The sequence below is a fragment of the Periophthalmus magnuspinnatus genome, chromosome 22 (genome assembly GCF_009829125.3).
Source record: "Periophthalmus magnuspinnatus isolate fPerMag1 chromosome 22, fPerMag1.2.pri, whole genome shotgun sequence".
Taxonomy (NCBI): Eukaryota; Metazoa; Chordata; class Actinopteri; order Gobiiformes; family Gobiidae; genus Periophthalmus; species Periophthalmus magnuspinnatus.
In genome coordinates this window covers 19,525,251-19,538,954 of record NC_047147.1, presented here as the reverse complement: position 1 = coordinate 19,538,954, position 13,704 = coordinate 19,525,251, and the positions used below count along the sequence as shown (strand labels likewise).

Sequence of the window (13,704 nt, the reverse complement as noted above, 5' to 3'; positions counted from 1 at the left end):
GTAGTCTCGCGAGAGTTTCTTCTTATGATTTATTTTTATTTATTTAACAACTTTTTGGTGCATTACCGCCACTAACTGGTATGGAAAGTGAACTGGAAGGCATAGTAATGGCAATAACAACAACAACAACAATAAAAAATAACTATTATTTTAAAAAAACAACAACATTATTTGGATGTTTTTGCAATAGCTCTATCAGATCAAATTTCATTTTAAGGTTATTAATACTTTTCTCCATTTCATTCCTTTCTTGATTATGCTTAACCATCCATAAAGACATGCACAACTCACAGGAGCTTTTTTATTGCAAACTTTCAAACAGAAATATTTGAGCATATAAACAAATGAACAGATAAGGGTCTTCCAAAAAGGACACATGAAAACCAGTCTCTTTTCTTTCAGCTAGGTTCAGTGATTTGGCAAAAAAGTCTGTGGTCATTCCTCCAGTCTGCAGTTCTTGTTTTAGTTTTGAAGAAAAAAATATATATATTTGCATATAAAATCTTGACCGAGTATAAATTATGAAATGGCTGTTATTTCATTTTTTTATGGTTAGAGGCCAACTGATTCCCCAAAACCAGGACTGAATACACAAGGACAATACAAGGAGAGATGTTCCAAGTTCTTATCTATGAGGCAGATAAGATTACTCTTTTATCTGCTCCTTTTCAATAATTTTGTATATGTTTAACTTTGTAACATCGTTGATGTCTTTTTTTATATTTTATGATCTAAATAAATAAATAAATGGATGGATGTCATTGCTGATCTATCATTGGCACGTTTCATGTGACTAGACTTAGCTACAGACGTCACAAACTATGTCAAAGAGCTTTATTTAAGCTACACTGTCCTTATAATTATTTAAATAATTAACTGTAGACTCCAAAACTCGGGTTAGCAATTTGAATGAAGCTTGACCCACACGTGTAACAAAGACATCCAGACTTCTATCTTACTTTACTGCTGTGTAGAAAAAGTAATGCCCGCTTACGCAGAAAAATATAAATCCATTTACAAAACAGTCTGGTGGAGATACAGTGGATAAACTGTGTCCACACTTAAACACTTAAACTGCCAACACAGTAAGAGCCCTATCTGTAAATGAAGGAAATCAGTGTCCTCTAGTAGGAATGACAAAAAGTACGGTTATCTGCAAAACTAAACTTTGGCCCAAACATATTCGGCCCCTAATTGTTAAAAAATAAACATTTGCATTCAAACATAAATGTATTACTCCATATTCACTTTGTCCATTAATCATTTAAACCAGCAGTAGCCTCAGTTACATCATGATCATGGATCATAACGGTGGGGTGCAGACTCATCCAACAACAAAACATGTCTCCAGGAACAAGGTTTCTGCTGACCCTGACAGACTGTGGGCCACCTCAGGCAAACCTGGGGCAAATGCAGAAGATTCTTAGATGGTCTGCCCTGTACCATACCTTCTACCATTTCTATACAAAAAAAATACTGGTTTAAAAATAACCCGACCTACGTAAAATAATAACCCAGATCACTATTGGACCAACATGACTCTGGGTTATTCTGACCCAACACCACAGGATTATCTTGACCCAGCAGTTTGGGTTATTATTTTAACCCAAAGTTTTGGGTAATTTTTTTTTCTAATCAACTCTATGTATAGCACAGAAGGTCGCTTGTTCCAATGAAGCCACTCGACACAGATATATATAATTTTTTGTTTGTTTTAGGTTCAGGATTGTCCAAGGGTTGGTTCTTTGGCATGACCACAGTTGTGAAGTCTGACTTTCTCTTCTGGACTGTAGGGTGAGTTGACTTGAGGTGTAGATTAGAAATCCCCTGTCAGTTCCCCAAGCAGAGGATGCAGAGCCATCTTAGCGCGTGTCCTACTGAGCCCACAAGGTCTTTAAACATTGGCGTTCGGCCTTGTTTCTCCTCCTCCTTCAACTTTTAAGGTCCGCCACATGTTGGCCACACTGTTCATCTTCTCCATGAACTCAGTTTCAGCCATTGCATTACTGCAACTCATCAGAAACCATGAGTAACCTTTTAGCATCATCTGGTACGCCCGCTTTAGTTCCATGCAGACAGCTTCGTATCAATTCCTTAGGCTGTCTGCCATCCGAGAACCTGATTACTCTCAGTCTTGCTCTCTACACCATGCTCAAATTCTCTAATGAGGAGTCTGTAATCCATCAAGCCTGTGAATATAGGGATATCTTGGGATAACTTGACAATGTAGTACTGAACAGTTAAAAGAGTCTACACCACCACCAGGAGGAGCAGAAAACTGACTAAACATAAACTACAGGCTACAAGCAAATACAATACAACAATATTTCATTATATCATCACTCTGCTCACTAAAACTCCCTAAAACAAGACACTTTAGTCACCACAACATTATGTCACACAGCACATTAGTCTGATCCTGTTTAGCCCACTTAGGAGCATCTACGAAAAAGGTCAGGAGCTGTGAAGGTGAAGCTTTGTGGCCATAGTAACAATTGTTGACTGGGTAATCTCCTAGCAACAGGATGAGGAGTGATGTCAATGGAAAGTATGCTATTTTCATCCATTGACATAATGATGTCACCTCTTTCTATGGGGGGAGGTGGCTTCTATATTCTACCCCAGCTCCTGCGGTGATGGACTAAAGTGACTATACACCAGAATAACACTGACAATACAATGAATCATCTGCCATTTTTACAGGCGCAGTTAAAGGTTGGGCTCACATTCAGGATTTCAAAAAAATCTGAAACTATAGCTGGTCAGAAATATGCAGATGTAGATTAATAAAATAATTAAAATACAACTCAAAAATGTGTGGCATCTGAAATAGAGGGATAGGAGGAAGGAAAGGCATCTAAAAAAAAAAAGGATATACACATTTGTGAATAACATGCTGCCGTTTGAATCCACTACAAACAGTGATCCATCAGTGATCATTTCAAAATGATGCATCATGGCTCTCTCCACATGAACTCTCAGTCGACCAATGGCCCGTGTCCTCAGCACTTCCTCTTTGGGCATTTGTGCTCCTTTGGGAACAACTGCAGGACGGTGCACACCTCCTGACACAAGGTCATCCACCTGAGAGCCCTTCTCCTCTGCTACAGGAATGAGAAAATTGAACAGCTGAATGTTTTTTTTACCCGTATGTACCCTCATGTGTTCTTTAAGATGATTCCTTTGGATGGATGTTTTCTTACACTGTACAACTGAATGTTGTTGTTTTTTTTCATCTTTATGCATTTTCATGTGTCTACTAAGATTACCTCTTTCGCTAAATGTTTTCTCACACACTGAACAGCTGTAAGGTGTCTCCCCTGTGTGCGTTTACTCATGAAATTTGAGTGAAGAGGAAAGAGTAAAAGCTTTCTTTCAGAGTGAACAGCTGAATGTTTTTTCACCTGTACATATTCTCATGTGTTCTTGTATAATTAAGGGTGGAGATTTTCTCACAGACTGAAGATCTGAGTGTTTTTTCTCCTGTATGTACTATCACGTGTATTTTAAGATTACCTTTTTGGCTAAATGCTTTTTTATAGCACGAACAGCTGAATGCTTTTTCACCAAAATTATTTCTGACAGAATGAACAACTCTAAGGTTCATCTCCTGTGTGTGTTCTCAAGTTTACTGTAAGATCACTGTTTTGGTTATATACTTTTTACAGACAGAACAGCTGAATGGTTTCTCGCCTGTGTGAACTCTAATGTGTCTTTTTACCACTGAATTCAGAAACACTGTTTTTGCCAAATTTTTCCCAAATTTTCTTCCCTAATTGTGAAGAGGAGTTAGTTTGTTGGCTAAAGGCCCTTAATCATTTCCATTGCTGGGTTTCAGATGACATCACAACATTTTATAGGCCAATAGATAAAATTAATATTGTTAAAATTCAGATTTTTGTTGTAATATGGTAAGTTCTTGGGTCTCGTCAATGATATAAGTGATCAGGTTCAGCATTTACCTTTTGGATATTTCATGGTAAAGTACAATGTAATCAATAGGAAAACTGGCTCTTGGCCCCACATTTGAGTCTCATGTGAAAACTACCAATACGATCATTCTCATATGATTTTGGTCAACTTCCTGTTAATAATCTGAGGACATTTGGTAATTTTTTTTTTTCCAAATAGTAATTAATGAGGCCATGTTGCTATTTTTTTCCTTGGATAAATTTTCCTGTCAGACAATAGAGGGGCCAAGGATTCTCCAACCGCTCTACTCCCACAGTGAACGATACAGGAATACGTCCAGAGCTCACCCTTGCGTAATCTCTACAGCTACACTTTTATCTGTGTATTACATCTCCTTAAATAATGTCTTTAAAATAGCCACTGAAAATGGATTCCTGATAAGATGAAATAAGAGTCACATTTGCAGCAGCTCTTCCTCCTGTTCGACGCTCTACCTTACCACCTCACCACCAGCCCATCTGAAGTACACCTGTTTACCAGTGCTCCTAGTGGGGACTGCAACTCTGAAATCTGTAATGTTTATGTCTGGGTTTTTTGTTCTGTCTGTGAATATATGGGTAAAAATCAAAGCACTCTTGAGTTGAGGGAGTTGCTGAGTATGGAAATGAAATGGACACAGCAGGGAACACTTCAGCACGACATAATTCCAGCTCAAAATCATGACACTCTTTACCTAACAGATTTGCTAAATGGGTCAATGGACATTTTTATATCATGCATTTCCACCTTCAGGGCACTCAAAGCACTTTACATCAAAGAACCACTCACCCATTTATTCATACATACAGTGTCCACAGAGACACCAAGGACTCAACCCAATCTGCGGGTCAGTGAATATAACCGCTCAACCAATGATGTTTATGTCGAAAACAGAAGTCAAACCGGCAACCTTCAGATCAGTGGGTAAACGCCCTCCCAACTGAGCTGCTGTCACCCCACCAGTCACAGTAGGATGTGACTCAGTTAGTTAGTTGTTGCTGCTCAGACCTTCAATGTTAATGTTAATGTATATATAAAAATGAGTTTATTGTGATTATCCTGCTTTGTTGTTGTGTTGTCAGAGGCAAAAAGTAGTTTCAATATTATCGTTTATCGTAATATTTCTCTCATTTTAACACAGAGGGGGCTGTTGATGCATATCCGCGGCAACTACCCCCCACCCCCTGCCCCATTGTCCCCCAACCACACATCTTATATCATTAATCATGTTTTTACATTTGCTTTCAATCTTGTCTAAGTGTGCCTTCCATGTCAGGTGTGAAGTAAATGTGACATCCAAGAACTTAAAATAGCGTACTCTCCCAGTTTCTTCACAGCTTTAGCTTAAAGCTCTCACTCACTTTCCTTCTGGTAAATAGCGCCAGTTTAGTTTTTTCCACTGAAAGTCTAAACCCCAGTCTTGCTCAGCCGCCGGCGAGGAAGGACGACTGACGAGGTTTGAAGTTACCACATTTTTCCAAGTACTACATGCCCTACCAGCCGATGACACCACCATCTGCCATCTTCCTACGTCATCCCTGCCCTACCAGTCTTACAATGGCATTTTTTTTTTTTTTTTTTTTAGGGAGGACAACAATTTTACTGAACCCACCAAGGGAATTTTGTATTTTTTTTCTGTCATTTTCAGATAATTAGTGACAATAAATGGAATATAGGCCTACATGTAATAGGCCGATACACACCTACACAGGCTATATATTTTTTTCTTTCTTTCTATGTATTAAGCTCAAGCTGAATCCACAAATGAATTCATTATGGTGCCACAGTTGGTATAACATCCGTTTTTAAACCAGAGGGTATTCACCTTATTCCAAATGTTGCTTTTTGTTGCAGTTCTCCATATAAGAGAATAACAGCATAAGGTCAATAACCGCTCCATATCTCACCCAAAGCCCATGTTGATATTGTGTCTCTTGGCAAGACACTGACATCGCCCATTCTAGTCACACCACACAGGGACATACCATTTTTATCTTAGCGCATCTTTGTGAAATGTGCCAGTCTGAATGGTCTGAAGGCACAGGAGGAGCCAGCTACACATCAGAGCTAAAAATAACCAGACTGCGACACTCTAGTGGCTGGATTAAGAGTGTCGTCAGAGCCTTATTTAAACCCACACAATCAGGTTTACTCTGCTTACGAGCCTGGTCATGGGTGAATAAGTGATTGTAATTGACCCCATATTTAACAGCACGGGCTTAATTACAACATGGGCTTAATTGCAGAGTTATAATTAAGTCCATGCTGTTAAATATAATGGATTTATAAAGTGCTTTTCAGGACACCCAAAGTGCTTTACAGTGGAAAAAAAAAGAAAAGTGTTTACTATTGTGGCCACTCTGCACCATCGGACCCTCAGACCACCACCAGCACTCACACACGTACCACTTTCATACTAGGCAATGTAGGTGAAGTGTCTTGCCCAAGGACACAACAGCAGTTTCCACTAAAGCCAATGTTGCCCCTCTGTTGGTCTGGTGTTCTCAGCAGTCTCCCATCCAAGCACTTACCAGGCCCAGACTTGCTTAGCTTCTGAGATCTGAGAGGCATTGACAAGAGGGTAGGGCCACCACAAATGTTGAAGTGATCGGCTGTGATTAGCTGATTGATAGTGTTCAGTCAGGGTAACATTGCTATTCATTCATAGATAAAACACGCTCAGATCACACCAATAATAGGAACTGGGCCCACACTTTTTTGCACCTTAATTAGTTCAGTCGAATAAATATTTGACTGTTCCACACTAAACAGATGCCCATTTTAAAGCCATTACAGTCTCAGAGTAAGACCCTGCTTTCACCCACTGTTGCCGTGTGCAAGCAAGAGGGAATGGGAGGTTCCTCTGACTAAATATGGACTATAGAGACCATGAACCATCTCACGCTCTGAGGACTTCAGGGACCGGCCTCCTGCTGGTGCCCAGAGTCAGGACTAAACATGGGGAATCAGTGTTTCAGTTTTATGCTGCTAAAACCTGGAACAGTCTTGCTGAAGATGTGAGACAGGTCTCTACTTTGATAATGTTTAAATCCAGACTCAAAACAGTTCTGTTTACCTGTGCGTGTGACTGAAAGGTTTGAAAGGTTATTCTGCACTTTTCTCCTTTAATATTAATTTTATGATGATTATTTGTGATTATTTATGTTTTGATTTGTTGTATTGTGATTTTAATGTCCTTCTTATTCTGTAAAGCACATGGAATTACTTTGTGTACGAATTGTGCTATACAAATAAACTTGCCTGGCCTTGCTTTGCCTAGGGACTATGACTGACTATGTGTAAAAAATTTCAAATGTACCTGTTTTGCCAGTGAAAGAGGCAAAAAAAAAAAAAGGGATGAAGTCTGGAGTCATAAGGAACAGTGTGATTGGTCAAACAGTTATCTGCACTTCAAACTTCGCCCCTGCATACTACATGACATCACACAGGACTGCCCTGATTATAGCCAGGTGTTTCTGCTTAAAAACACCTGGCTGTAATCAGGGCGATCCTACGTAATGTCACGTAGTACTTGAAATTGTAATGGCCACAGTAGATAATACTATTACAAAACACCACATACAGAGTTTAGTAACAAAACAAGTTGATTCAGTGTTTAGCTCCACTCTAATGCAAACTGGGACCAGTTTGCCAGTCCTGTGTGGATTTAAATACAGCTCTGTCGCCATCTAGAGGCTTCAAGTGACAGTGTTTGAATACATTTTTAATTGAAATCATTGTCAAGTATCATGAAGTCTTGAAAGAAGTATGCAGTTCAGTCATACGAACCTATTAGCTTGATTATTCTTGGGGAATGACATTTAAGCCAGACTCTATCTATCTTTTAGGTATGTAACTAAATACAGGATGTTTTGAAAAGCACTTGTACTACTGGCCATTTCAAGGTTCCAGTGTTCACAAAATCTTATTATTGATGATGTGTATAGAGAATATGCATTTAAAACCATAAGCAGTAATCTAGTCAATCAAGTAGTATTCATATTTATTTATAAAATCTGTTCAAAGATGTGTATCAAGCTTACATTCAGAAAAAATACACAATTCAAGAAATATCCATAACATAGTACATACAATAGTACTTAAAAGGTAATTAAAGCAACATCACATCACTCATTTCAATGTAAAAAAAACAAAAAAACAAACTAATCTATGTTGTTCAAAGTCAACTTGCACCAGTTACAGAATTCAATTTTTTTAAATGTACAGTATGTAACTTTCTGGAGATAGCACGTCTCCTGCATGTTTCCATGGAAATACACAGTTAAAGTCACAAAGCCATACTTTCCCCATGGAGACAGATAAGTTTAATGCCTTAGCTTGGAAGATTATAGCCAAAGGAACAAGATTTCTGTGGAAACAAGCAGGAGCAGGCCCTCCTCCAGGCCAAATAAGTCAGGTTTGTGGATATGTGAGCCCGTTCAGAGTAAGGACACATGTTTCATTACATTTTACAATGCAATAAAACTTGAAAAAAAACCCCAAAAAAAACATGCTTTTATTTTTGTCTATTTTTTGACCAAAAAGTTACATAGTGTGGCTTTAAGTGTATGCCATGTGACTGAATTTTATTGTACTTTATTAAAATATTTATTATAAGAGCCAAATACTTATTTACGTGGTATTTCTGAGGTTAATTATATGCAGGATAATAGGTTCCATTTTAATTATCAATAACTTGACTATAATCATTTGGGTAGCACATGGCAGACAACACCGAACAGAACCCAAACACTGGCACACACAAAAAATGTTGTACTGCAAAAGATACTACATTTCCTAACTGCAATAATCACGCTTAAATGCCAAAATTTACAATATTAATCTGGATTTGATTTTAAATTTTAAAAGAAATCTTGAACCAAGTAACAATCATTTGACCAACTGACTTCTAAAATGGTTCTGTTTTCATATATATTATATTCATGATACTAAAATTTCAATACTTCTTGCTCAAATGAGTATATATTAGTTTTAGTATTGCTTAATATGTGATTATCGATACTTCTGACAACCCTAATATATTGTTGTTTTTTTATTTCACCCCAAAATTTAAAAGTAAGACAGTCCAAGCACAATTTTCTTACCCCATAGATTATTTAAACCAAAGCTCCCAAAATGGTTCAAATCCAGTTCAATATTTATAATTCAAGATATTTTAAATAAACTGTTGAGGTCACACCAAAATGACTGGGTTTTGATAAGAGTCTAAAGAGTAGCAAGTGACCAGTGCGCATCGTGAATTAGCCTGTCTGTACAATAGAGCCACACAGTATGGAAGCACCACAAAAGCAAAAATCACAGTGAAGCCACAGAGGTCAACAAAATCATGTGTGGGATCAACATATACAATCTATCCTCTGCACTCGTCCCACACACTTGAACAAAATATCTTCAAAAAATAGTGCAGTTGGTTGAATGTAGTCTGACCGATTTAGAAACTAGACATTTTTATTCTGATATTAGATCACAATGGATAGATTTTTAAATAAACAATTGTTTAAAGTGGGAGTAAACACTTAAACTCCACCCACAATCACATCACTGCTAAACTGGGTGGTACCTGGAGGACTAAAGAGGAGTGGGGAAGGAGGAGGGGCGGAGTATGGAGGTATAAGGAATAGTGTGATTGGTAGGCCTCTCATGTTAATTACTATATCAATTTATCATTTAATATATGTTATATAACTGAAAGTACTTTTTCTTTGCAATACTGGGAAATTTTGATTATTTTTTGGCTATATGATGAGATTTGAAGTGTAGAAGTTTGAATTAATAACTTCTATGAACTATTAATACTGAAGTGTTTCATTCTGCATTTTTTTTTTTTTTTATTGCAGCTCATGCTTTTAAAAAAATGTTTCAGTGGCTTAAATTTGTTTTACTTCAGCAAAATATCACACTTCAAACTGTGTTATCATGACAGGCCTAGTGATTAGTCTAACAGGTATCCACACTCTGCCCCTGCAGCGAGGTGTCTGTAATCAAAAGCACCTGACTGTAATCAGGGCGGTCATGTGTGATGTCATGTAGTAATTGAAATCACAGAAGCCACTGAAGGCAGCACACACTTAGACTCAGATATTTTTTACCAGAAAGTGGCAAATGTACCTAGTTTGCACTAAAGGTGCCAAAAATGACTAGGAAGAGTAGATTCCTATTAAAACACCATGTACAGAGTTTAGTCGAGAAAAAAAAAGATTTAGTGTTTAGTTCCACATTAAATGTGTAAATCTAAACGCGATAAGATTGACAAAATGACAAGGGGCCAGGAGGATACAAATCCTCTGTTTCCATTTGAAAACTAATCTTTTAAGAATGCAACTGTATAACACAGACGTTGACAATTTCACAATTATTCATCATTACATTGTGGAAAAATTGCTGGTATTGTTGCAAATAAATATGCAACCCAATAGTAGAGAATTCAAGTATCATGACATTGTTTTACCATTTTAAAAACATTCTGGTTAATACTCATCTAGTTCTTGTTCTCAATCCGATCAAATTGCGAGACATTCCTTTCACTGAAGGCTACTTCCCAGGCTGGTGTAAATGTGTCTTATGGATTCAGAAAGCCCCTCTATGTAGCAAAAACAATCCAGCAGATGTGTCTTCCGATGCAGGCTGCAGGACAGAAGCGTTGTTGCGATACTAAAATTTTCAAACTCGATTTTGACACTAACTAGTCTATGTGGTCTTGTGCTTGTTCAAGATCATTCTAAAACTATTTAGGAAAGGTTAATTTCTCTCCTGTAAATGTGACTTTTTTGTATCGATACCTGCTCAAATGAGTATCTAGTTTTGATACTGGTTTCAGTATCGATTCGTATCTGATTTTCGATACTTTTGACGACCCTACAGGATGATGAGGGGCAGGTGGGCTCAAGGCTGATCTCCATGCTCCTCTGGCTTGATCAGGAGTTATCTGAGGGTATGTGCTCCTCAAAGCCCTCGCTCTCCCTCACCAGCGCCCTCTCCAGGATGACACGGCCCTCCTTGTAGCGCTGGCTGTCCTCGGTGGCGAACTCGTAGATCCAGCCTAGTTTACTGTTGCAGTTCTTACAGCTGACGTCGCGCACCATGTGGCGGCCGGTGAGCATGACACGGTCCTGCACCTCGCTGTACTGCAAGTTCACTACCTGGACACAAGAGTGCGTAAAAGTGAGCAAGGAAGGAGCAGAGCATATATCTGTATTTTTAAAGAAGACATATTGTGCTTTGCCTGATATATAGTTATAATCTATGGACACCTGTGGATTATTATGTTATAATTTGGACATTTTAAATCGCAATATTGATCTAAAACAACTCAGCTAAGTTTGCTAAATCCTACGAGTATCACCATTAAGAAAATAAAATTGTAGAATGAAGTAAGTATAGAGCAGTAGGTGTGTACCTGTGGAGGTGAAAACATGAAAACGGAGGTGAATTACAGAATGTGTTTTTAGAATTCTTAACTATATGTCGTCCATACTAGTCCTATGTAAAGTTAGGCCTATGTGGTGTAATACCTTGTTGAAGAGAAAGGCTCTGCCTGTGGCTCCAGTGAAGCGCGTGGAGATGAGCTCAGATCGGTTGGTCAGGATGGTGTCACAGTTGGCACAGGAGAACAGACGCGTGCCTCCAATGTGGTCCAAGAATATCCGACCCATGGTTAGACTGACTGGAATAAACTAGAAGAGATAAACAACTTGGCATTATTCTGTGGAATAAAAGAGAAAGGTGACAAGCTGACAACAAGCCAAAGTTCAGACGTGGTCCTCCACAATAATATTTATAAGATATTCATAAGGAAATAATAAACAGTAAGAAATATACAAAATCTCAATCTTGGTTCTTTTAATTACTTGCTTTTTCTAACAAAATCTTAATCTAGAGTATGGTTGTCAAATGTATTGAAAATCAGATGCTAATCAATACTAAAACTAGTACTGAAACTATAGATACCAATTTGAGCAAGTATCAATACTAAAAAGGTCATATTCATAGGGCAGAATTGAACCTTTCCTGAACAGCTTTAGAATGATCTTGAGCTGTATCAGAACAGGTACAAGACGACATAGACTAGTATACACCCATGGACCACTATAGAACCTACATGGACAACACAAATATAAGGACACATGGTAATATAAAAGAAAGTACTTGTATTTAATGTTGAAAATGAAGGGAGTTGAAAATCAAAGAGTTTTTAAAATTTATTTTTATCATTGTAATCTATTAGTCTGGTCTATTCCTTAAAATCAAATTTGAGTTTTAAATTTTAGTATCATAAACGCTAATTTGGAGGGCATTAAAATATCAAAAAAAGAAATGCATTTGAACAGATAATAATGGAAAGTGAAACTATTTTCTCTCAGCAGTTTACAAAAGCACTTCTTGTTCCTGTCGTGAGAGCTGGTGACTGTAGGGGGCAGATGAGCTTTAAAAGCGTTTAAACCCGTTTGCCAAAACACAGATTTTTTTACTAAATATATAAATAATTACAATGATAAATAATATGATATAATTACAATATAAATAAATACACCTTCTTGATTGTTTTATGACACGTGTTTTTAATATATTCCGTGATTGTTCGTGTGGCGTTTCCTCGTCGCATAAGTCGCTGCAGTGCGCTAGCTGAAGCTAAACGGTAAAACAAGGCAGCCAGGCTCGGCAGAAGAAAGGCAACGGAATGAATCAAACACACGTGTGTTTAAACGGAGCATCTGCTCTGATCAAACTCACTACACGCCCGGGACAAGACCATGACAGTGACACGGACACAGATCAAATATATAGTTACCTGTGGTTAGCTGTGAGATCGTCGTGTCTTTTGTTGTTCCTCTCAGCTGTGCTCTGCGCTGCGCTCAACAACATCCGCTGACGTCACGTACGTGCACATAGCGCGCGGTCACGTTTGCTCCGCTGTGGGGCAGCACGTGCCTGGAAAAGATTAGAAAGTATCTGTTTATTTGTGTTTATTAGAGCTTGATAAATATTTATTCTCCGTTTTAAAAAAAGTAATTTGGTATCCTTTTCACGTCATATGGAAGTTATTAGCAAGAATGCATTTGATTTATTTGTATAACACTCTTTTTAGCCTATTTTATGCTAATTAGAAAAACCGAGCACTTGAGTATGTACTGGGACTGACACAGCCTGTGTCAATGTGATGTGTTTTTAATTTAGACTATATGGTCACACTGTCTAGACAGGCGATCTTACGTACATTGTAAGTGTGTTATGTTATTAGTGTTAAATGTGTTCATGTAATGCACAACATGCCATGATATTTACTGTTACTGTTTTACAGCCATGAGTCATGATGCTCGGCCTCCTGGATACCACAGGCCTGAGAGCGTCTTTCTCATGTGGTAAGAAAAAAACACACGGGCTCCCAACCTTTTTTGTCTCAAGTACCAAACACTTCACACTCCAAGTACCCCCTAACTAGGTGAAATTAAGCTGTTTAAATTGTTGATTATTACTATTATATGTTATCATGTTTTATTAATATTGATGTCCAAAATAATCCAAAACGCCACAAGGATGAAACACGGGGGCTGAGTGGCTAGCACTCGCCTCACAGTTTGCATGTTTTGCCTGTTTCCTGCAGCACTCTGGTTTCATAAGGTCAAATCCCCCAGCTAAAGTAGTCCTGACCAAGACAAGATCTGGAGATGGATCCACTTGCAACCACTGACAGGTTGCCCCAGTGACATTAAAGAATAGGTCAAATGCAGAGGA

At 38.1% G+C, this 13,704-nt stretch overlaps 1 protein-coding gene across 1 annotated transcript; it reads right to left on the bottom strand.

Annotated features, from left to right (window-relative positions):
• Positions 1 to 7,931: 7,931 nt before the first annotated feature.
• Positions 7,932 to 12,881, bottom strand: LOC117390539 (protein yippee-like 5). The gene is made up of 3 exons (XM_033988293.2): positions 12,761 to 12,881; positions 11,484 to 11,645; positions 7,932 to 11,111 (listed from the first exon to the last, which is right to left on the bottom strand). The coding sequence occupies exons 2-3, from the start codon at positions 11,622 to 11,624 to the stop codon at positions 10,887 to 10,889; spliced, it is 366 nt and encodes a 121-aa protein (XP_033844184.1). The 5' UTR covers positions 11,625 to 11,645; positions 12,761 to 12,881; the 3' UTR covers positions 7,932 to 10,886.
• Between the last annotated feature and the right edge of the window lie 823 nt (positions 12,882 to 13,704).

What these genes read in the sequence shown, in the direction of transcription:
- LOC117390539 (XM_033988293.2), bottom strand. Translation starts at nt 11,624, where the DNA reads ATGGGTCGGATATTCTTGGACCACATTGGAGGCACGCGTCTGTTCTCC. An exon ending in GAGCCTTTCTCTTCAACAAG is followed by an intron (nt 11,112 to 11,483) that starts GTATTACACCAC and finishes TCTTGTGTCCAG; the next exon opens with GTAGTGAACTTGCAGTACAG.